General features: G+C 45.6%; 1 protein-coding gene across 2 annotated transcripts in view; it reads right to left on the bottom strand.

The window, feature by feature from the left end:
- Nucleotides 1–6,034: 6,034 nt before the first annotated feature.
- Nucleotides 6,035–22,271, bottom strand: part of FRMD1 (FERM domain containing 1) — a 41,834-nt gene continuing 25,597 nt past the window's right edge. For both annotated transcript variants that reach the window (XM_032684344.1, XM_032684345.1), the window contains exons 5-14: nucleotides 20,709–20,785; nucleotides 18,878–19,064; nucleotides 16,512–16,667; nucleotides 15,089–15,154; nucleotides 14,812–14,880; nucleotides 14,448–14,622; nucleotides 12,406–12,741; nucleotides 12,136–12,264; nucleotides 11,341–11,420; nucleotides 6,035–9,302 (exon numbers count right to left, since the gene is read on the bottom strand). In XM_032684344.1, coding sequence (XP_032540235.1) covers nucleotides 9,015–9,302; nucleotides 11,341–11,420; nucleotides 12,136–12,264; nucleotides 12,406–12,741; nucleotides 14,448–14,622; nucleotides 14,812–14,880; nucleotides 15,089–15,154; nucleotides 16,512–16,667; nucleotides 18,878–19,064; nucleotides 20,709–20,785 — 1,563 coding nt within the window. In that variant the 3' untranslated portion in view covers nucleotides 6,035–9,014. The remainder of the gene's footprint in view (nucleotides 9,303–11,340; nucleotides 11,421–12,135; nucleotides 12,265–12,405; nucleotides 12,742–14,447; nucleotides 14,623–14,811; nucleotides 14,881–15,088; nucleotides 15,155–16,511; nucleotides 16,668–18,877; nucleotides 19,065–20,708; nucleotides 20,786–22,271) is intronic.

Genomic DNA, 22,271 nt, shown 5'->3' with positions numbered 1-22,271 from the left:
GTGACACTGACTCATAAAATGTTAACTCATTGAAGCCGTGGAAACAACCCTGGGAGTTCAGATTTCATTGGCACTTTGCACGAGGCAGCTCAAGTCCCATTTCTAGCACTAGATTTTGCCAGACCATGGCAAGAGTTTCAGCTAAAGCACCTGTTTTTGACAGAGCAGGTCTGAGAGTCTCCTGGGGAAGTCCTGTGGTGTCTCTCACTCGCTCTCACCAAGTGGCACTGCCACCAGGTCAGTCCCTGCAGATGTCCCACTGCCACATCCCAAGCAGCCACCTTAACTCTGCTGCTCACACTGCCAGGCATCTGGGGCCCACAGCCAGACGTCACTGCTCCCAGGAGGTCAGACTAGCAATCACAGCACATGTGCCCCTGGAGAGGATACTGTTGGACAACTGACACGTGTGAAGCCAAGATATTCTCCAGCTTGAGAGACCAGGAGTGCAGAGCTGTTCTCCCAGGAGAACACCAAGCTCCAGGTAAGATGAGGGACACAGATGAAATAAAATAAGGGCAGCCAGAGATAGAATAAGCCCTGTCCTAATGATGCAGTGAGAACAGAAGACTTAACAAGGTCCTGATGGGTTACTACTGCCCTTACCCATGTCATTGCTGCCTGCAGTCCTTGCAAGTTATTCCTTACACCAGCACATTACAGGGAAAAGACAGCAGCTTCAACATTAGGATGCATCAGACAGGAGGAAGGTAGAAGCAATTTCCATCCCAGCAACTTGTAGGTTATGGCTCCTACAGTGAACATTTGGGAAAGACTGAGAGGCAAACAAGCCCTGCCCCATTACCCCAGCAAGGCTTTCCTTACTTCTCTCCCGGGTAGCTCATCCATAGGATGACATCCAAGCCTTCTGGTAACTTCTTCCAGAGCATCTGTTGAAACCTTCTCCTCAGAAGAGAATTGATTTCCTACACTTTGATTGCCCTCCTCTGTAGCACTCTCCACATGGACCTGCTACCAGCTGCAGCAAGGTAAACACCTGATCCACCCTTTAAGGGCCCTGCCCTGAGGCAGAGGAGACCAGCTTAGGGACACCATAAACCACCTCATGCTCCTCCACACCTAAGATGTCACCACTGAAGCAGCTGTCCCTGCTGTCACTGACTTGTGGGGCTCTCCATTTTATCCATTCATCCTCAAATGGTAAGAAATTGTACTTGGAGCTTTGCAGGCACTTGCCTGGAGTTAGAGAGGCAACTCTGGGCCTCAGTACTGCCTTGATGAAGCAGACCCAGATTCAGGCAGTAGCAGTCTGGAGTAGCAGCTTTGAGGAGTCTTTAAAGGTTGTTAACCTTAAAGATTCTCAGTTGTCTGAAAGCTCAGCTACTGCCCGGGCAGTGTCCTTGAGAAAAGCAGCCTGCAAGGGCTCCTACCCGCCTGTGTTCATTCTGAAAACAGGATAAAAACAGCATTGTGGCTGTGGCAACATGCTTGCCCTATATTTTTCAGCAGCAATTCTGAAAATGTTTGATCTCAATTTGGTTTGTGTTGAAGCAGATTGGAAAGCAACAGTTTGTACTCTCTCTGTTATTTGCAGAGCACATGTTAAGCAAAACCATACCCAGTTGCTCCCACAGCAAACCCTGCCACTCATCCTCTTGCAAGACGTGGCCAGCTGAATGCCAGTGCTGGCAGCCAGGCTGGGTTGGGACTGGCTGGGGCACAGCTTCTCCAGAGGTGGTGTCCACACTCTCAGCCTCAAGGCATTGCATAAGCATGAGTTTGGATCTAGATGTTCAAAAACTCACCTGTACTTGGGGCTCTCTATTGCCCTTCTGGCCTGGGCCCTTTAAGCACTCCTACTGCCAAATTTTCCCTTCATCAGGTATGCTAAGAAGCTTTATCTGTTTTTCGTATTACAAGGTGTGTGTGAGCTTTATGCAAAAGCATGACTCAGGAAGCTGGGCTTTACAAAGAAAACCTAGAACACTGCAACACCTGCAAGAAATGCAGTCAAACTTGGCAATACTAACATAATCCCCCTGCCCCCAGGTGCTTCACCTACCTTAATGCACCCATTCTGGGGACTGGCATGTCCTTCCTGACCATCCCAAGAACAGGAGTTCCCAAAAATGCATTGCATAATCCATTAGCACTTTAACATAGGAATTATGGGAGTCCTCTGTTCATGTCTGATTAAAAAGACAATAGGCAGAAAGTTTGCATTAGCCACAGAAAGACCATATGGGCTGAAAACCCTCCCTGATTGCTGCAGCAGTGAACCGTGTGTGCCAGAGAAGAAAGAGGAGCAGGACACTGCTGGTTTTGCTGGTCCTGCAAACACAGAAAGCTAAGGATCCACTTCAGGGGACAATACAGATAAAACCCAGGCTAGCTTCCCATGCTTCCTCCACACACAGTGAGTCATTTAACCCAAAATATAGGAGCACAGCTTACAAGCCAGGCAAGAAAGATTTCAATACCACTGCCAGGAACAAAAATATACTGTAGCACAGACCTTATTTCCTGTGGTGGGTACCCCAGAACAGGGCAAAAAGCCTCCTCGCTCTCATCCCCTGAAGTTACACAGGGAGCAGAGAGAAGTACCGGCTTTGTACAGCACATGATTTTGCTCAGGAATCTCCATCCCAATAGCCAGAGCTCTTTTGAATGCACTTGTGTCTGAGAGGGTGCAGAAGGGAGGGTAACCCCAGAGCCTGTATCCAGCAGAAGAGCAGGGAGGGGCTGCCTCAATGCAAGTCTTCCAGCCTGAAAGCCTTTGATTAGAGAGCGAGCCACAGTCAAGGCTTCATTCTCTATAAGGGAATGTGGATGTGGGAATCATTATTCTCTGTTGCCATGATTGTCAACCAGCTCAGGGTATTTGTTAGCTGGTTGTAGAAAAGGGGTTGAGTACTTTCTGTGGCTAATGCAAAGTAATTTTTCCTACACTGAATATTCTGCTTCTTCTAAAGTGGTATTTTCCACATGGTGGCTTGAGATTGAAGGCTTCTAGCATATGCCATATTCAATTATCTCATTACATATTGAGAACATCAGTGACTGGAGAAAGAAAAATAAAGATTGGTATAGACATATTTATGAGATTTAAAATAAAAATGTGAGGTTTCTATTTCCAGGAATAAAAATAAAGCAGAATTTTAAAATACCACAGCTATGCTCTTCAATGGCCCATACTCAGCTGCTCCTGCAGTCTAGCAGAAAGGATAAATATGATTTTTGATCATTACATGTCTGTGGTAGAACAACAGACTTTTCATGCAGGGTTGCTACCTGGATCTTACTCTAACAACTACAATCTCCTCCTTGCAGAGCCAAATTCAGGGTTCAGAAGGACAGATACAGCCAGTATCTGGCTGGCCAGGAGCATGAAAATGCAGCATGGCTATGGGCTGGAGTGTGACCCCAAAAAACAAGCCTGAGGAACATGCCAGCAAAGGAAGGATGGGAACTACTCTGCAGTGGGTTTACTCTATAAAATGTTTGCATGAGAGAAGTGAAATCATCCATGGGGAAGGAAAATCCTTCACATACATTTCTCTATCATTCCATCACTTCCTCCAGTCCATCCCTGCTGACCAAAGGCACCTTGCTGAAACCAGATTCACCCTTTCCTCTGTTTCCCTCCTGGTGAAGCCCAGCACCAGCCACGGCTACCACAGAATGTGCCATGCCAGGAATGTGCTGTGCAAGAGGTACCCAGTACCTGTGCAGTGCCTTGCCAAGCTGTGGGCTCAGCCACTCTGGCGGCTGCCCCAGCTGCAACTGGGCTGAAGGTAAGGACAAAAGGGCCCAATTGTGACAAGACAGCAGCCCCAAACTAATATTCAGCTCCCCAAGGGGGTCGTGGAAGTGGAGCTGGGCAGTGGGCAAGTGGTTGCAAACATGCTCAGATGTCATTAAAAATTCAGCACAGAATTAAAAATTCAGTACCTCTAACTTCTCGGGTGCAGCTAGGGGAAATACCCAGTGATGCTGCTCTGACACCACAGAGGTTCTGCAGAAGAGACGCTCACCCTGAGCACAGACGGCTCGATGAGGAAAGAAAAACTGCCTCACTGAGTAGTACCCAAGGCTCGTCTACCCCATCTCCCCATCCTGCCTCCAGCGATGGCCCCACGCATGACACTGAAGGCAACTACAGCCACAGAGCTGGTACAACACACACAGAGCCATGCTGCCTCAGCTATCACCTCTCAGGCTACAACTGCCCCGGCCTCTGGGACTTACCATCCCATTGAATGAGCGTGTCTTCCATAAACCAAGTTGCTTGGGGTGGTTCTGAACTTACATCGACATTTTACAGCTGGAGCATCCCATGCCAAGGATTACCAGAGGCTTTCTCCCCAGTGCAGTTTAGGCATACTGCCCTGCACGCAGGAGCTGGACGACACGCTGCCCCCGTGACCTGGAAGCACTTCATACACTTTTTGTGCGGGACTCGGGCACACCTGCTGGCCACCGCCAGCTTTGGACTCTGCTTGCCCGACTCCCGATCCCTCGGTGCCCCCCGTCCCACAGCCGTGCCCCGGGGGCGGCAGGCAGTCTGGGCCCGCAGTGTGTTGGCAGAGGCTGCCCGAGGGGGTGTCCCCCGGCTCCAGGCAGGCGCACCCCGGCACCCCTCGGCCGCCCGGAGCCCCGGCGGGCAGCGCGGCCCCGGGGCCGCCGCGCTCCTCGGGCGCCGCCCCGCGGCCCGGCCCGGCAGTGCCGCCACACGGCCGCGCCCGCCGCAGCCCGGGAGCAACGGCGCGGGCACCTTGTCGTGCCCCGTTTCACCCCGCTGCCGCCAAGGGAAGCCTCGAGGGGGCTATATCGGCCTTCAGTGTCTCAGGCCCCACTGCCAAGAACTCCACTGAGGAACTGCTCTCCCTTCACCCAGAATACCTGGGTTGTCTTACCCGTCAGCTTTCGCACCGTACCCCCATGCAGTTCCCACACCTGGCATTCCTCACAGATCCAGTGCAGTAACCACGCCGCCCCACTCCCACGCCGTACCGCTTTACTGAACCCACACAAGATTTGTCGGTACCATGAGAAGCCCCACCTTCAGAAACAGAGTCATTCCATGAATTCTGGTCAGCAGCGTTCCGCCTAGTGGGCAAGAAAGTGCTATAACTTGCCAAGCAAAGAAACAAAGAGAAGTGACAAAGCCCTTCAAATTCAGGTGACTTAATATTTGCCTGTTATTTTTACCTCCACAGAAAGCTCCATGAGTTATCAAACCACCTCCTTCCAGCATCCCCAAACCAAAGATGGATGAGTCTTTAGTCCTTGAAAATCTATTTACTGGAAACATAGCAGGTGCTGGACAGAAATATGAAGTACAAGAAGGGATGTCATAAGAATAAGGGCAACACAATAACACAGTCTATAAAAAGCAATTTTTTTTTCAGAATGCTAGCTTTGATGGTCTATAACATATTCAGAGGAAAGTAAGAAAACAAACAACAAACAAGTGACCCCCCAGCCATCAAGCTTCTTCAAGAAGAGATCCAAATAGTCATACTATGGCACTCGTTCATAGATTTACAATGCAAGAAAAGAAAACTTTCCTTTATCCCTGCCAGACTCCAGACCAGCAGGTTACGTGACTTTGGCAGAGTGCTGCTTTTCAGCAGCACTTCGAATCATGTGGGCTAGTGTGCCTGTCCTTGGAGGCAGCTCACAGATGATGCTGACAGGATCTCTCTACACCCTTGAGAGTTCACACGCTTAGTTTTCTTGAATAACCACCACAAGCAGCTTAACTTGTCTCTTCAGTTAGATTCAGCTCCCATTAGTGTCCCACTGACTCCAACCTGCTCAACTGGGTTCTTAATACCTGACAGAGGCCCCTTTGGCATTGTACTACTGAGAATGGCAGGGAGGAACAAGAGTTGTTCCAGTGACTACAGTGCCTCTGGGTTTGTCATCACAAGCAAAGCTCATATGGATTACAGTCTGGCAGCAAATTAATTTCTACAACCTATCTCGAATCGAAGACATCATTGGACACCACCCTCCTAGGACGCAAAAAAAAAAAAAAGCTACACAACCACCTTTTTCTATCCATACTTTATTGCAGGTGTACATATTTTTATTTTAAACAAGAAATTCCTTTCATGGAAAGGAGAAACTTTTACCATTAAAATAGAGTGATTATAACACGAGTATTTTACAAATATGTACAAATATTGGCAGCTAGTTTCTAACTGATAAATGTTTACACACTAACGTCTACCAAACTATCAAACCCAAAAATAAAAAGAGACCTTCTAAATCCAAATCCAAACAAACAAACAAACAAAAAAAATCTACTACTAGCAGAAACAGGTGTGGGGGTTTTTTGATATGAATACAAAAAATTGCATAATAGATATTCACAGTGCTTGGAAGATATTCATTCTCAGTCTATACACAAAAACGTCTGGTCTCCCCTTCATATGCATATATCACTTATAGTACCGGAGGAGTCTGCACACACCACTGAGAGAAGATGGCCAGACCTGTAGAATTTGCCTTCCCCACCAGCCATGAATAAATACAGGTACATACAAGGCAGTGGATGCTCATGCAAGTCAATTACACTGTTTTCAGGCATTGGTGTATTTTGTAACCAGTGGCAGCAGCATTACAGCACTTCACCAAATCCTTTGGAAGCCTGGTAACTGTAAAATGAGAATACCAAGCTGCCTGGTGACAATAAACACTTCAGTGGTTAGGTTGAAGGAAGTGTGAGCGTGATTGTCTTTGAGACAAGTGTGCACACAGTGCACATGCATTTTATGACAGTTTTCCAAACAACTACGCGCACTGATTTTTGACCTTTTTGTCTTGTGAACGACCACTGCCAGAACCACAAGTAACCATAGGAGAGTTTAGCATGGCTGTTGCTCCAGACCCCACCCCCCCACTTTTTCCACAGACAGACGGGCATTGCTGCAGTAAGACCCACCGCTCCAGCTCTGCAGCGGCTGCAAAAGCAAGACTCTTGCACTGCTGCAAGGCTGCTCCCTGCAGTGCAGCCACTGGCCTCCTGGACCCTGGCTGTGCCCATCCCCCATGGCTTACAGCCAAACAGGACCCAGGTAACAGGGAGCAACAGACAGCGGGAGGCTTGACTGGACTGTTCAAGAGCAGACAGCCAGATTTACTTTATCCATTTAGATCCATTTAGGAGAGTTTATTTTGGATGCAGTAAGCATACCTCAAGTACTTTGTAAAGGCATTTTGGCTTTGTTTGGAAGAAAGGAAAAGAGGCTACAGTGAACACACAATTCCTAATTGTTCATTACAAAAAGAAAGAACAGCATGATCAAAGAGGGCACAGTCAATTAAGTCATGGCTGCAGTGAGTCTGTACCCACCGTTCATTCCCCAAGCGCACAGCTAGGGTTTAGTGCTGGATTCATCTCAGAAGAAGTACAGCCCTCGATGCCACTTCAGCAAATGCAGAGGCACCTGTGTGCTCTGTCTCTACAACACACTTGCATAGAAATAGTGAGATGATGACAGCTTATGGGAATGCAATTTACCATACAACTACTCAGTTTGCAAGCCCACCATCAAAGCAGCAGCTCAAACCTTCCTCATCGTGGTCTGGCTTTCCTATCCCTCCTCTGCACAACACACACTTTCTCAACCAGCAGAATAGCATCCCTTGGCTTTTAGAATTTGCCAAAACACACCTGCAAGGTTGTCAAAAGCTGGGCAGAGGTTACATATACCTTCAAGTACAAGCTTCTGAAATGCTGTGAATTGATGAGGGGAGGAGGTACTGGGGAAAGATAGGGGAGGAAATCAAACATATGTTTATTTGTATCTAACAAGGTAGCAGGATATTTTCCACACCAAATGCCTGAATCAAGCGTCATTATTACTATTTTCCTAGTGAGAGCCAGCACAGCCAGCTCCACCACTCTCAATATCACCAAACAAGTACCCTTAGTCTGGCACACAAACAGCCTACACTTCCACCATCATCAGCCCTGCAGCACCACACACACATATTTGCATGACCTATCCATGACTAAGTGGGACACAGTCACTCTGTCTGTCCTTACAAAGAAACTTTCTCCAGTCCATACTTGTCTTCTAAGCAGAGGAAAAAATTCTAAGGAACAGATTTATTAAAAACAACAACATAAAATAACATAAAAGTATGAATCAAAGTAAGGAGTGATCATGTCTGGACAAATTCTCCAGTCACACTCCTGTCTTCAAAAGCCAGTCAATTAACACTCTTAACTTGTCTTCTGTACTCTCAGAAGCAGCCAAGTCATTTGTTTTATCCTCTCCCCATCTCCCCAAGGATATAAGCATTTATTTATCAATCTGCATCACAGCAATACTAGACAGCTGAGAGATAGTTCCATTTGTTGCAGTAAATTTAAAAAAAAAAAGGCCGTACATTGTATTTGGCTGGATGCTTACAACAAAACAAAACAACAACAACAAAGAAAAGAGGAATAAACTCCTGGCAGAGCAGGTCTTGCTCCCAGTGAAGCAAATAGGCAACGTGCATTCATTATAACAGAAACAGGCCAGACACTTCCATACACAGCCCTCCAAATGTGCTCAGAGTATATCCTGGCCTGACAGCTGTTGGCAGTGTTGCAGCACCACGAACTCAAGACAGCCAAACTATCTGTACACTAGCATTAACAGACATGGACCACAAGAGAAAGGCAGGAAGATAAACTGACATAGACTTTAAATTTCTTTCTGATTAATCCATTTAGACAGAGTTTGCTTTACTAGCTCAGCATCAGTTTTGGTCCACTGTTTTTTGGTTTTTATGTTGGTTGTGTCACTGCTAATAGTGCAAGCCACTTCCATTTTCTGCTCAGACAGACACTTCCAATGTCAATGTTAAGTGCTACACTCGTTGATTTGCCCTGTAGTCAGGTCTGCAGAAGTGATGTCACTTCCTGACACGAAGCTGAATAACAAAACCGTTCACAATCTTCTGCAAGAACCAGAGTGACATCACATGTGTTAATGAGGTATATATTTCCATAATGAGCTGTTTCCTGGTATGGAAGAGCTCCAATCTCATTATACCACAAACTCCTCTGGGAGCTGATCCTCTCCCAGAAGATCTAAGGAGAGGCAGTTCATGGACCGCTTCCCATAAAGGGCAGACTTGGTTTTGCAGTCCGCTGTGGAATAAACACAGCCATAGATAGACAGCTTATCCTCCAGGCTGCAGCCAAACGTGTAGCTGTGGGACGTGTCTGAAGACAATGTGGCACTTAGTGGCGGGTGCTGGTGCTTGTAAAGGCGGATGTCATCCAAACTCTGGCTGTGCTGGTCCATGCAGCTCCTGCTTTTGGGCGATCTGACCTGCCAGTTCAGCGAGACATACACAAATAAAAACAATGAACTCATGTACAGACTAAGGACACTATGCATGCTACAAATTTTCCAAAATTGTTCTTCCATTTTGTCAAAAGAGCCCCACCAGCCTTCTGAAAGATGTTGGCTTAATGAAGAAACCGTGAATCATTAAAAAATTACAAGTGCATTAAGCTGCCTTATCATGTTGAGCCAGATTCTGATCTGTTTGCACTGTGTTCTCAGTGTCCAATACAATGGATGAAACACTTGACAGATACTGACACCTGAATGACCTGACACTTCTTGGCAGATCCATGCAGTCATCCTCAAATGGACAAACTGCACTTAAAACAAAACTACCCCAAGCGCTTGAACACACTGAGTTAAGTCTATTGAGCTGAAAGGAAGGTTCAAAAGGCAACCATGCAAACCAATGGGTTACCTTGTCCAGTAACTGCAACAGAGTTTCACTACATAACATCATTCTGCAAACAGGAGCAACAAATCAGCAGTAATTCCTAGAGGCAGCATCTTGCTATACAAGCTGTAATGAGTCAGCCTCTGTGAAGGAATTATTGACCATTTGAGACATTTCCAACTTCACCACTTGTTTCTTGTCTTGCTCTGCCTCTTTAATAGTCACCTCTTAAATGCTGATAATAAGGCTGATTTCAGGAGTATCATTTTGAAACCAAGACACTTCTTTTGCACCACAGAAAACTTCCTCCCAGTATCATTTCTCTCACCGCAATAGGAAGGCCATTAAAAAACCACCCCGAAGGAAACCCTGTGCTGGCTCAGCTGTACTCCCAGAAACAGGATTATGTTGCATGGTTCTGTTAATGCTAAGGAAACCCTGCAGCATTTAGTTACATGGCCTTGTAAGAAAGGTTTTGGTGGTTTTGTAAGGAGGCACCTAATATTTGATGCATAAAAGTGGCAGCCAGGTCTTTGCAATTGTATAAAAGTGTTGATCAGAAACATTTTTATAAAACAGGTGCCTCCCAATCAAGTAACGGAGTAAGCATGTGTTGGTAACAGCAGTAACTTTAAAAATATTATTTTAAGCAAGATGCCTACTTCCCACCTTGAGCTCTTAAGCCGTCAACTCAAATATAGGCATAAGTTCACTATGATTTGTACTGCATGGTCTTTAGCTTTGGAAAAAATAACCAAGATTTTATTCAAATCTACTATAGCACTTTACAGACTATTTTGCTGATAAGTGAAAATTTCTTATTACTTTTGACTGGGTCCAGGAAGAAACATGAAATACTAAAAAAAAAAGTCCTAAGAAGTGATTGAAATCCTTGTTCAGATATTTACAATTCTTTCAACAGATAATGCCAATTTGGATTCAGAGAGAAAAGAAAATGTGGAGGCTTTTTTTTTGTTTGTTTTCCAAATCTCCACAACATTTCTACCCCAGTGGATGCAGCTATACTTTGAAAAGAGGCCTTCAAAAGACATTTTAATAAGACTTTTCCAAACAAAACTTATTAAACTATGTACTTTACTATATATAATTGCCCTTTCTCAAATGTTTGATGGAAAGAAAACTTCGACAACAAAGACTTCAGCACACACAGAGTATAATCACACAAATGATATAATAATTAGAGCCTGAACATCTGGTTTTGCCCCAATGTGATTTACTTCTGGCTTCAGGAGCAGGAAGATGATTAAGTTTGCAACCCACACCCAAACTGCATGGATGGTCTTTGCTCTGTAATCCATTGAAAATCTGGAAGTGGTTGATTTTCCATTTCCCATCCAGAAACCTAAGGTAGACAATAACTGGCTTGCAAGATTTCCTCGCTGATTGTTCCAAACCTCTCTATAGTATTCTGAACCCAATGCTGCTCTCATCCTATACCTGAGAGCAGTAGCAGGCCAACAGCTGGTTTTGATTACACCACTTAAAAATGAGTCAAATCCAGACCAATTCAGGTCACCTGATTTACAGCTGTCTCCATTACACTAGACCTTGGTTCAATGCCCACGCACATGCCAGACTCTCCTGCTGAGCACCCTCCTCCCTTACCTGGTGAAGGGATTCCACGCTTTGGCCTCTCATTTTGATTAGCGTGACTTGCACCACAGACAGCGATCCATGATTTATAGCTGTAAAGGAGAAGGAGAAAGGGAAAAGCAATGCAAGTTTGAGGTTTCGTGGGCTGCAGAAAAGGGAAGTTGTTCTCACAGGCCACATTCAATCCCTGCTATCCTCTAAATATAAATATGCATCAGTAAGCACCCTCAGTGCTCCAGGAATTTTGCTCACAAGTGCTCCTTTTCACCCCTAAAGATCAATATTTAAAAAGTTTCAAGAAAATAGTTTCTCACCAACATGTCCCATTTTCATCCATCTTGCTTTACTATAAAGGCTGTACATCTTAAGGCCAGACAGCTCCTATGTGATCCTATTGTCTAGCATTCCCTGTATCACAAGCCACAAAACTTTACCTATGAATTCCTGTAACTAGCCCATTTTTCTGTGGTTGAATCCCTTGGCTGTTTTGTGGTAATCAACATTTTAAAGCAAATTACTTCACTAAAAAAGATTTACCTCAGTTATCTTTTGGTCATTAACTGAATACAAACTCGGCACATTTGGAGAAGGGAGACTTTGAGGAGCACAAAGAAGAGCAGCACTGTACAACAAGGAGTGCTGCCCTTTAACCTCTAGATGAGCTGACTGCAAATCCCGTTGCAGAAGGCAGTAAGTAGCACTGGCAGTTGTTTGGAAGAAGGTAACAGTTTTCTTAGGTCCCTCAGATTATGCCTGTTGCTAGAGCCTTAAAGAACAGCACTGAGCAGTACCAGAACGCCATCTCACCTTGGCAGCTAGCAGCATCTAGAGGCAGAGATTCAACAGATTCTCCCACAGTGGCCTCCTCTAACTGGTCTCCCTCTAAAGGCTCATCTACAGGCATCTCCTCTGGCTCATCTACTGCCAGCTCAAGCTCTAGGAGAAAGAGAGCAGCAGGAGAATGGTTAGCATTACACTTGTGCTCCAAGCTGCTGTACAGACTCTTAACTCCCCATTCTCCTGCAGGAGAAGACAAAAGTGGGCTTAGAAGTTGCTCCACGTCTCCAAATTCTTTACCATCATCCCGAGTGTCATCATCAGCCCGCTGTTTGCTGCCAATGTCAATGCCAGAGCTACCATAGCTGATGGTTGAGCTGCAAGATTTCTCTTTCCTATGCACCCGGTCAATGCTGAAGGGCTCATCCACCGACATTTCCACTGACACCCGGTGCCTGGAGTCAGCCTCGATGCCCGATGTGTGAGAGCTGCCATGGCTCCCTGTGGACTGGCGTGAGAGACGGTTATCCCTCTGGCTGCCCCCGCTGCTCCCACTGCCACGGGAGTTCTTGTCACATGGGTCCAGGTCCATGTCTAGTGTGTCACTGATGTAGGACTCTCGGTAGCGCTTCTTCTCTGGGGAAGAAAGAAGAGAGAAACCAGTGGGAACTTTATGCAAAGGAAGGGCAGCAAAAATATTCAGTAAGTTCTGGGACTGGCACAGCCTCATAACTAAGGAACAACTCCTGCAGCTACTGAACAAATAGAGGGACAGTTTTGTATTTTGTTTGCTCAGCAGATACTGGGATGCCCAGCTGGTTGTAAAAGAATTAGTCATATTCGCAGTAAACCAGCAAGTTCTGAATTAGAACAGGCAGGTAGAGGCGGTTATGATACAGAAACCAGCAGGTTCCACAGTGAAGAAAAGGTCAACTAAAAATAAACAAACAAACAAACAAAAAAGAGAGTGGCTTACTTAGCTAACTTAAGTGCTCAGTCTTTAAAACCAGATGCATTGGTTGATTCTTGAAATAGTCACCAACATGTGGAATCAGCGAAGAACAGAATCCCCATAGCTGGTGTTAATTAATGATTTATTATTTCTCCCATGGTTTATGGGAGGTGGTCAAAAAGTCCATGAGACCCTAAGAGACACAAAACCACCTTTTGCCCAGAGGCACACATGATCAATGAGCCTTTCTACAGGTGACTTGCACATGCCACTGCTTCCGCCTGCACAGCTCAAGGCTACTGTTGTTACCCCACTGAAGGGAAAAAGAAAGAACCAAGTTAGATGAGACCAAGGGCTGCCTTGCCCTGTACACTGATTCCATACAACCAGCGATCACCATTTCAGAGATTGATGTAAGCTCCTTAGAATTAGTTGAGATGAGCAAGAACCAGAAAATTTCTTCCTGAGATCTACCTGGAAGGAGTCAGCCTATGTCCCTGGACAAGAGGACCAGCTACTCTTTGACTGACCTTGAAGGTAACAATACAAGGCTTACAATTCAGAGAAGACAAAGTATCAATGGACAATACTAGGAACAGCAGTCAGAAAAGAAATAGGAGAAAAAAGCATTCAGGTGAAGGGTAGAGGGAAGGGGACACAATCGTATGAAAGAAGGGCTCTGTAATGCATTTAAAACAGTCACCAGGAAGAGAGAGGTAGGCTGAGAAGCTGTAGGAAACCCAGCTTGCAGAGCTGGAAAATGAAAGGGGGTGAGCTGAGAGGTGATGAGGTGAATGAAGTTTGCCTGCAAGGATACTAGGGAGTATTCTTTCGTGTCAAATCACCATTCCTACACTTACCCTACAGGGACCCCATCAGAAAAGACAAATTCTGGGAACCCTGATCTGCTCTCAGGCTGTTTCTGGCACCTGCAACTCCTAGCTTTTAACTGGATGACACTACAGACTAAATCGTGTGCAGTGTTTAGCAAAGGGCTCTAAAAAAATTAAGACACAGGCTTCTGCTTGAACACAAGATGATTTCATTCCAATGGAAAGCTTTTTATTTAAAATTATTTCCACTCAGAAGCATGCATCATATCCACAAATTGGAAACACAGAGAGTAAGGATCTTCTCTTACTTAAAAGGAGATATTCCCCCTCTACTACTCTCACACACTCATGCTTTCTGATCACAGTCTACAACGTGGGAGCCATAAACATTTCTCAGGAACAGACTTGAAACATATCTAACACCTCTGTTTCTCTCACTGGGTCCCTGATAAGTCAGAAACACCATTAATTAGATACAGAGCAGCCACTGTGAAGCAACAGCAGAGCCTAATATGCTCTTCCTCTTACCAAAGTCACCTGGTTGTTCCTTAACATACCTTCAGCCTCCTCCAGTTTTTGGATTTGCTTCAACACTGGCTGAATATTCAGAAAGAGCCGGTGACTGTTGCTGAGCAGCTGCAGCAAATGCCGTGACCTGAAGGGGCAGCCTGTGTAGTAAACCAGTTTCCTTGCAGAGGGCAAGCCATCTGGCTGGATCTCGAATTTTTTCCCCTGCATATAGAGGAGAGATGCCAGAGAAATGAGCAAAAGCATGTTTCCAGCCACACAGCTACCAGAGATAGCTGTGGTTTTGTGCATGCAAGTGACAGGATTTGACATGGCAGCGCAGGCAGGCTGACAGCTTTGCCACATCCCAGGTTGACAGCCACTGCCAGATGGCCTCCATTCCGTCATACTCACCAGAAAGGCCAGCTTCCCAATGTGCGACCACGGAAAGTCATAGAGGAGCTGGCGAACGTGATTCACCTCCTGCAACACATCAAACTCAGAGTGACACAGGGACTGGCAGGTACAGGGTGGAGTCAGCGATGTGCAAAGAATTTGCAAACAACCAAGAATTTGAGATATGTGGAGCCTGGTGTTCACAGGGGAGGCAGAGGAGCCACAGTGAGGGGGGAGGACGGAGAACTGGGCAGAGTTAATGCTACACCAGAAGGCTTTCACAGCAGTCTGTTACCTGATAGATGTGCATTCCTCTCAGGGTCAGGCCCAGGATAACTGTTGGTCGATCCTCCTTCTTATCCTAAAAGAATAGAAGAGCCTGGAGTCAAAGGTTAATCTACAAAGACCATGCCCCTGTTCTGGCACCTACTGCAGGAGAGGTAGCAGGACTCCTCATCAGGCAGATGCCATCAGCTCATTTGGTTTTTATTATGTTTGTAAAGAGCACCTTACCTTGTTGACCCCTGAAATATCTACACCTAAAATCCCCTTGTGCTGGGAGACTCAGGCATTTCACCAGCCCATGTCCTAGCTGCCCTGGACAGGGAATCCTGTAGCTTTAGTGATTTGAGGGCATGGACAATTACTGCTCTCAGAGGTACCTTGTAACCTCTCATACTGCCATGTGCTGTCTCTGCTATCCCCACAAACATGGGCTATTCTCTCTCCCCAGGTAACAGAGAGCCCAAAACAAAGGGACACCCATCCCCCTCTCCTTGCCGTGGCACTGCTGTTCCCATCTAGGGACTTCGTAGATCTTAGGTGTCCCTTGGCTGGGGGGGGGGGGGCTAATCAATACTTAGAGTTATGGGACTTTCCTTCTAGCCTTTTAATCTGGGTTTTGAGAGCAGCTGATTTTACATGTTTGCATCTGGGCTGGAATTCTGCCTTGCTTTTAGCTCATGCTGTATCTTGCTATGACACACTTCGTCTCTGATAAGATTCCTCTGCTTGAAGACCAAAAAAAATATCATAAACTAATTCTTTCAGCCTCTCCTAGCACAGCAGAGTTAGGGAAAGGAAGACATGTTTTTGTTAGGAGGAGAGGAGGAAGAAAATTTTGGGGTAAAAATTTATGGGCTCACAGAGCTCAAACTTTGCATCACAACCATCTCTCCTTATCTGTCTTGCAAGATGCAAGCCTTGTGCCATTACATTGCCTAATACTAGGCACAAGAAACAATCCAGGAATCCAAAACTGACGTATAAGTGAAAAAACAACAACCAGTCTGACACGGTTGGAGAAGGAAGGGGATAAGAAAGTCGGAATGACTCAGTGTCACCTTCAGTTATTACATGACATTTGTGTGAAAGCTGGCTGACCTCTTGTCATTATTTCAATGAACTTCAACAAGAAAAAAAAAGGCTTCTCTGATTTTCCTGGTGCAATTCTACCAACAGGCGTGGACAAAAATTAAGTTTTGCCATTCCTGTGGCCAGTTTCTTGGCCAAGAAACAAAACTAAATTCCAGCTATATCTGTATATTGGTAACGGATTTGTTTGTGGGGACAGGCCTCATTGGCTGAGCATTTTAGATTTGTTTGGCCTCTATGAATCAGAGGCAACCATCCCTCAAAAAAACAGAAAGAGAAAAATGCAATGGTGTACTCAATTAATGATGCGAGAGAAGTTCAAAATAAGAAGCTCTTTGTTTAACCTTCTGCAGCCTGTAGAAGTGGACTGGCACATCTTCCAGTAGGCAAGACTCCTTAATGAACTTCAGAACTGCTTCCTTAGTGCTCAGCCCTTGCTGTTCTCGGTGCATCTCTGGGGCATGTTTCAAGATGTAGTCACTCCCCCTCTTTGCAATTATCTAAACCAGAAAGAAAACAAACAGGTCAGCAACTCTTCAGCGATCCACATGGGAGGCAGTTGTGATCAACAGCAAAGCAGAGACTGGAGGTGGAGGAGGCTCATATATTCCCTCAAAATGTTAGCCCATGTTCACTTCTACCTCCCTGGAGGATAAGCATTTAAACCAGCCCAGATGACACTGATGTCTCCAAACAGATCCTAGATGGCAAAATTGTAACAGACGAAGCCCACAGAGGTTGGGTCAGCTCTTCTCACTTTTAAGTATTGGAATTAGTTTTCCTAACTCTTGGCATCCATAAATGTTTATGGGCAGATAACAAATACTGCTCTGCATGCCAACACAATCAGCAGCAACATCTCCAAACAGGGCAGAAATACTAGGTTTTCCTTTTAAGACCTGAAACTACACATTAGGCTTATTTAGCATTTCCATTCTCAACGGGACAGATAACACTATCTCAAGGTATTTTTTTTATCTATTGGGAGTGGTTGGCAGGCACGTGGCTCTACTAGGCAGTACAAAAATCTGCACTGGGCCTTTTGCTCCTGCCCTGTGGGTGCCCAGTTCCCCGGCTTGCACACATGCTCTCTCCATACAAGCTTACAGGGTGGCCCTGACCCCTCTCATGCCTGACTGGCCCCTTTCAGGCTGTAAGCAGCAGTGACGGATAATTCACAACATACCTGACCACTGGGGACATTTAAAACTAGATTGCACCAGGCACCTGAGAATATCCTGCTAAAAACAACCCGTCCTGGCTCAAAACAACCAGACTCCATCACCACCCCGGTCCCACTTCCATTTTATATTAAAACCCTTGTTTACTCTGTTCAGTAACACCTTTGCCCTCCTCTGCATGCCTTGACAGATTAGTTGCCCTCCCACGAGGAAGGCTGGCCCCGATGGCAGCATTGCCATCAGCTGTAAACGTCAGCAGAAAGAGACGTGCCAGCTCCACAGTTCAAAGCTGGGTGGGTCAGCCCAGGGCAGCACTGCCTCTCCTCACTTGCACGAGACTTGGGGCAGCCCTTGGCCAAATGATATGAAGCACGTGTTGGAGGAAGAGATTGCGTTGGAGGAGGAGGAGATCTCTCACTATCTCCCCATGGGAGCCCAGAGGCAGGGAGAGAAGCGTCCCCATGCCTGCCAGATCTCAGTGTTTATAATGATGTAATAAATCACCCACGTACTCGCTTGGGGTTGTGGCTCAGCACAGGTGAGCCTGGCTTTGCCCAGGCCTTTGCAGTGTTTGCCAAATGAGCAATAGTCTGTGATAAGCCCTCTAACTGCCTCAGAAACAGCACACAAGAGACCCACCTTTTCCAGCACTTCATTAGCTACCTCCTGACAGGCAACCCATAACAAAGAATGGCATGGGATGAGGGCCTGTTGTCTAGGACAAAGGGGCATTTCTACACAGCAAGGCAGGCAAGCCAGGATTTGTGCATAAAGGAGACTATCAGCCTTGCTTCCCCAAGACAATCCCTGTCACTGTTCTAAATCTTCTTCCCAAAGCAGGTGACAGTGTCGTCTTTCAGGGGAGATGCAGCTTGCACTAATAGAGCCTTAGATAGTTTGCCTTCATTTGACAACTAAATCAGCTCTTGGCTTGAAGGGCACAAGTCATGTGCACATGCTTATAAACAAACATGCAAACCCGTTTCCAGGCCTTTCCCTTTCCTCTTACTGCAGTTGAGCCAGAGATTAATGACAAAACAAGCACAAGAGGCACTGCACAGCAGTACTACCCCTTAGGGTTTGGATTTATTCATCCCTGAGGCGAGTATTACAGAGATGGGAACAAAGGACAATGGACTTGGCTTCCAGGCCCGGAGGTTTTCTGGAGAGCTTAGGTTGTGCAGATCTTGCTGATGTACCACTACAAACACACAACCCTTTAAGCCATAGAAGAATTAAACAAAGACAGCTGCACTGTCAGAGTTATTCATGTAACACCAGCACATTCCCTCACCAAGGAAGGATGTAGCATCCGCCTCACTGATGAATGAGTCCAGGAAGAACAGGCACTTACCTCCAGCGGACAGACAGGAGATATCTCCCGAGGGAAACTCACGATGATACTCTACCCCTGTGCCTGACCATTGCAGTGGGAGTTGGGGAAGTTGCATGGCTGCATTAGGTACCACCCTGACACAGCTCCTGCTGTGTGTACAATCTGTTGACAGAAATATTCCCCCCAAACTTACCCATTGTGGGAAATAAGCCTGAGGTTCAAAATATTTGCCAGCATGGACCTTCTCTCTGTAGTTGCCCAAGTCTGCCTGTAAGCTGTAGGCAGCCAGCAAGAAGTAGATTTCTTCTTTGTGATTGCAATGAGACATAAGTACTTGCTCTTTGAGATGGCAGTAGTAGAGCTGCCGAGCCACCTTATCGCTGCAAAACACAAAGGCAAATTTACCTGAAGAAGAAAGTTCAGATAAGGCCCCTCAAAAACATCATCCTACTGAGAAGAGGGATTCAACTTTGACATGTCTGGTGTGTGCCAATGCCACCCTGATACCAGTTATGTGTGCGTAGGGAGCACCAAACCAAGATCAAGGTCTTCTCCCACTAAGTGTTGTACAAACATGGGAAATGGTAGCTTCTACCTTGAGAAGCATGAGATCTAAGAAGTTAGTGCAGAAGGTAGATGAAAGAAAAATCACGCCACACCTGTTTTGGAGACTGACTACAATCAAGCACTTCTGTTTCTCTGAAAAGCCTGTAGGAGCCAGGAGAGTCAACTCCCTTGAATTCCCAGTCCTGTTGCTTGCACACCTGTCCTCCTTTCCCCTCTAAACTTGGCACTGCTTTATTATTTCACCTTGCCTTAGGCTCAAGATACTTTTCAGCAGCTAATTCCCTGCAAGGTAGATCAGAAGGTACAGGAGCCTTGGGTTTATTTTTGTCTTCTTCCTCAAACTGCTAAATCGGGATAAGGCATAATAACTGTAGTGCAACATTGATAACCCACACACCCCCTGCTCTTAGAGTTCATGGAAAGCAGGCTGCTGACATGTACATATAGGTGAGGTGCTGGGCACTACTGACTGCTTGTAAAAGTGTGTGTGCATAGTTTGAAGGGGCCAGGTAACTACCTCTGCACGGCTCCACACACCTCTCCAATTAAACTACTAGTGCAAGAAAAGTTGCTTGTCATGCTGAAGGACATGTACATCAGGAGCGGCAAAATAATATGTAATCTCCCTTTGTACATAAGAGCAAAATGAAGTAAGAAGCACTTATCAGCCAAACAGAGTCCAGAAGAAAGACTCCCCTGTATCTAAGAAAGAAAGACTATGGAGAGAGAAAACATAGAAAACCGCAAGCTTTGTTCAAGATGAGAACAAATGCCAAAAATTTGGTAAAGATTTTAATCCACCTAAATGATCCCAACTCTTGGCTTGCCCCAGGGTCAGAGCCACACCAGAAGTGCTGATGCAAATTAACTCTGTCAGTTGTTCATTTTTAACTACCTCATCCTTTGTTCTGTACCGTGGGTGAGGGTGGTGCTGTTTTAAGTGCAGCCCATATTCCATGTGAATGGACTCCAAATGCAAAACTCTCTAACTTATGAAGTAATTTCTTTTGTCCATTTACAAAGGTCCATTTCCAGGAGCAGACTGAACAGAGAACTGCTCAGATACAAAAAGCAGATCCAAAATTGTTAGCAAGTGCTTTAGAGTATAAGTAACTATTTTTGGTATATCCATCTGATGCTTTTCATACAACCAAAAGACACAAGCAAAAGAGTGCTAATCGTGTTTTGATAATGTCGTCATTCAACCTGCTCTTAAACACAGATGGAAATGCAATCACAATTTTCCTAGGGATATGGAGTATGCTTCAGGCAGAAAACACTCATAGCTGGGTGAGGAAGTCTGTGAAGGTCTTAAAAAAAAACTCTTAAACAGATTTTTTAAGGTTATTTCTGTGAGCTCACAGAGATGAGCTTAACAAAGAAACTTTATTTTTCTTGCCTTTTAAGAACACAATGACTAATTCAAAACACAGTAGCTACTGCAGAAGGGAACTTACCCTATTACTCTTCCATTTTCTACATAGTATTGTACTCTAAAGAACGCAACGAAAGGAGGGCTGAATTTCTCTGTTCCCTGGAGCAAAGACAGAAGACAAGTTAAATTATGAACAGCATCCAAAATTCCTGTTCCCCTGTCTGGTAATGTTCTCTTCTCCCAAGCTCACTACCCACACTGCTTTTTGTTTTCTACTCTTCGCTCTTGGCAAGTTCTAGGGGGGAATTTGACTGTCTTGGAGGCTCACAACAATGAGGCATCACAAAACATTCAGACAGGCTGAATCACAAAATATCCTATGAAGTGAAGATGATTTTTGGATAGGAGGGATGAGTCCCAGTGTAGCCTGGGGACACCCAGCCTGGCTCAGAGTTACCTAGCTCAGCACCTGGCAGCACCAGATGCATTAGTGCTGAACACAGCAACTCTAAATCGGCCTCCCTCAAAGCACCAGGCAAGGCAGCAGGGCAGCATGCCATGCTGGCATGGCTGTGGCGTTTACAGGGCACACCTAGGAGTAACCAGCCATCCCTGTGCTGCACCACATCACTTATCGAGGACACATGTGCTGCCGTGTTCAGCATTTACTGCCCGAGGCTGAGACACACCAGCCTGATATCAACTCTGAGCCTTTCGTTTGGCAGGGCTTGTGTTTAGTTATTCACATGTTCCTGCAGCCACAGACCAGAAGGCAATGTTGATGTCTGCTTCACTCTGGGGATGTCTGTTAGAAGAAAGCCAGCATGAGTTCTGATGTTTTAACTACAGCCTATCTTTCAGACTTACGGCCTTGTTTAAAAAGGAGAAAAAAAAAAGAAGAAAAAGGGGAAAATAAAAAAGGAACATCTTACTACCTCATTCTTTCATCTTTCCTACTTTGCCACTTGACTGCTCACACAGGTAACTTTGCTCCTACAGGCAGTTCCAAGGTTTTGCCGGTCGGACCCATTTCACTGGGACAAGTTACGTGGCATGCTCAGCACATCTGATGCAGACAGCTTCTTGATCATCATGCAAATATTTCCATTTTATTTCTGGAACTTTTTTATTGTCACCCTATTTTATCAGCTGGACTTTCAGCTTTCCACCTGAAACCTCTTCATAGGAATTAATTCCTTGTCAACTAACCCAGTCTGATAGGCTAACTCCTCTCAGACTGCAGTACTGCCAACAGCAAGTCATTCAGTCTTTTATGATTCACATCACACCAGAGGTTCAACACTTATCCTGACTTGGAAAGTGCTGCAAGAATCCAACCACAAAGCAATCACAAAGCGTACCCCATCCAGAGGTGACCAAAAACACCTGCCTCTGCTGAAAGGATGGGCCTCTGCATGACTGCAGTTGTCTTTGAAGTAATTCTCACTCATTTGGGAAAAGCAGAGCACTTGTTTGGGGGTAAGGGAGATCTCCAACCTCACTAGTCATCTACAAATTTCTCTGAGCAGCAAAAACGGCAAGCATGCCTACTCTGCAAAAGAAAACCCTTATGGGAAGATGGAAAAAGTCATAATGAGCCAATTAAGGTATCTGAATCCAATTGCTTGTTATACTTTGTTCTAGA

This window comes from Chiroxiphia lanceolata, chromosome 3 (assembly GCF_009829145.1).
Source record: "Chiroxiphia lanceolata isolate bChiLan1 chromosome 3, bChiLan1.pri, whole genome shotgun sequence".
In the NCBI taxonomy this organism is placed as follows: Eukaryota; Metazoa; Chordata; class Aves; order Passeriformes; family Pipridae; genus Chiroxiphia; species Chiroxiphia lanceolata.
Note: the sequence above shows the minus strand (reverse complement) of the source record. Positions and strands in the feature narration are given on the sequence as shown.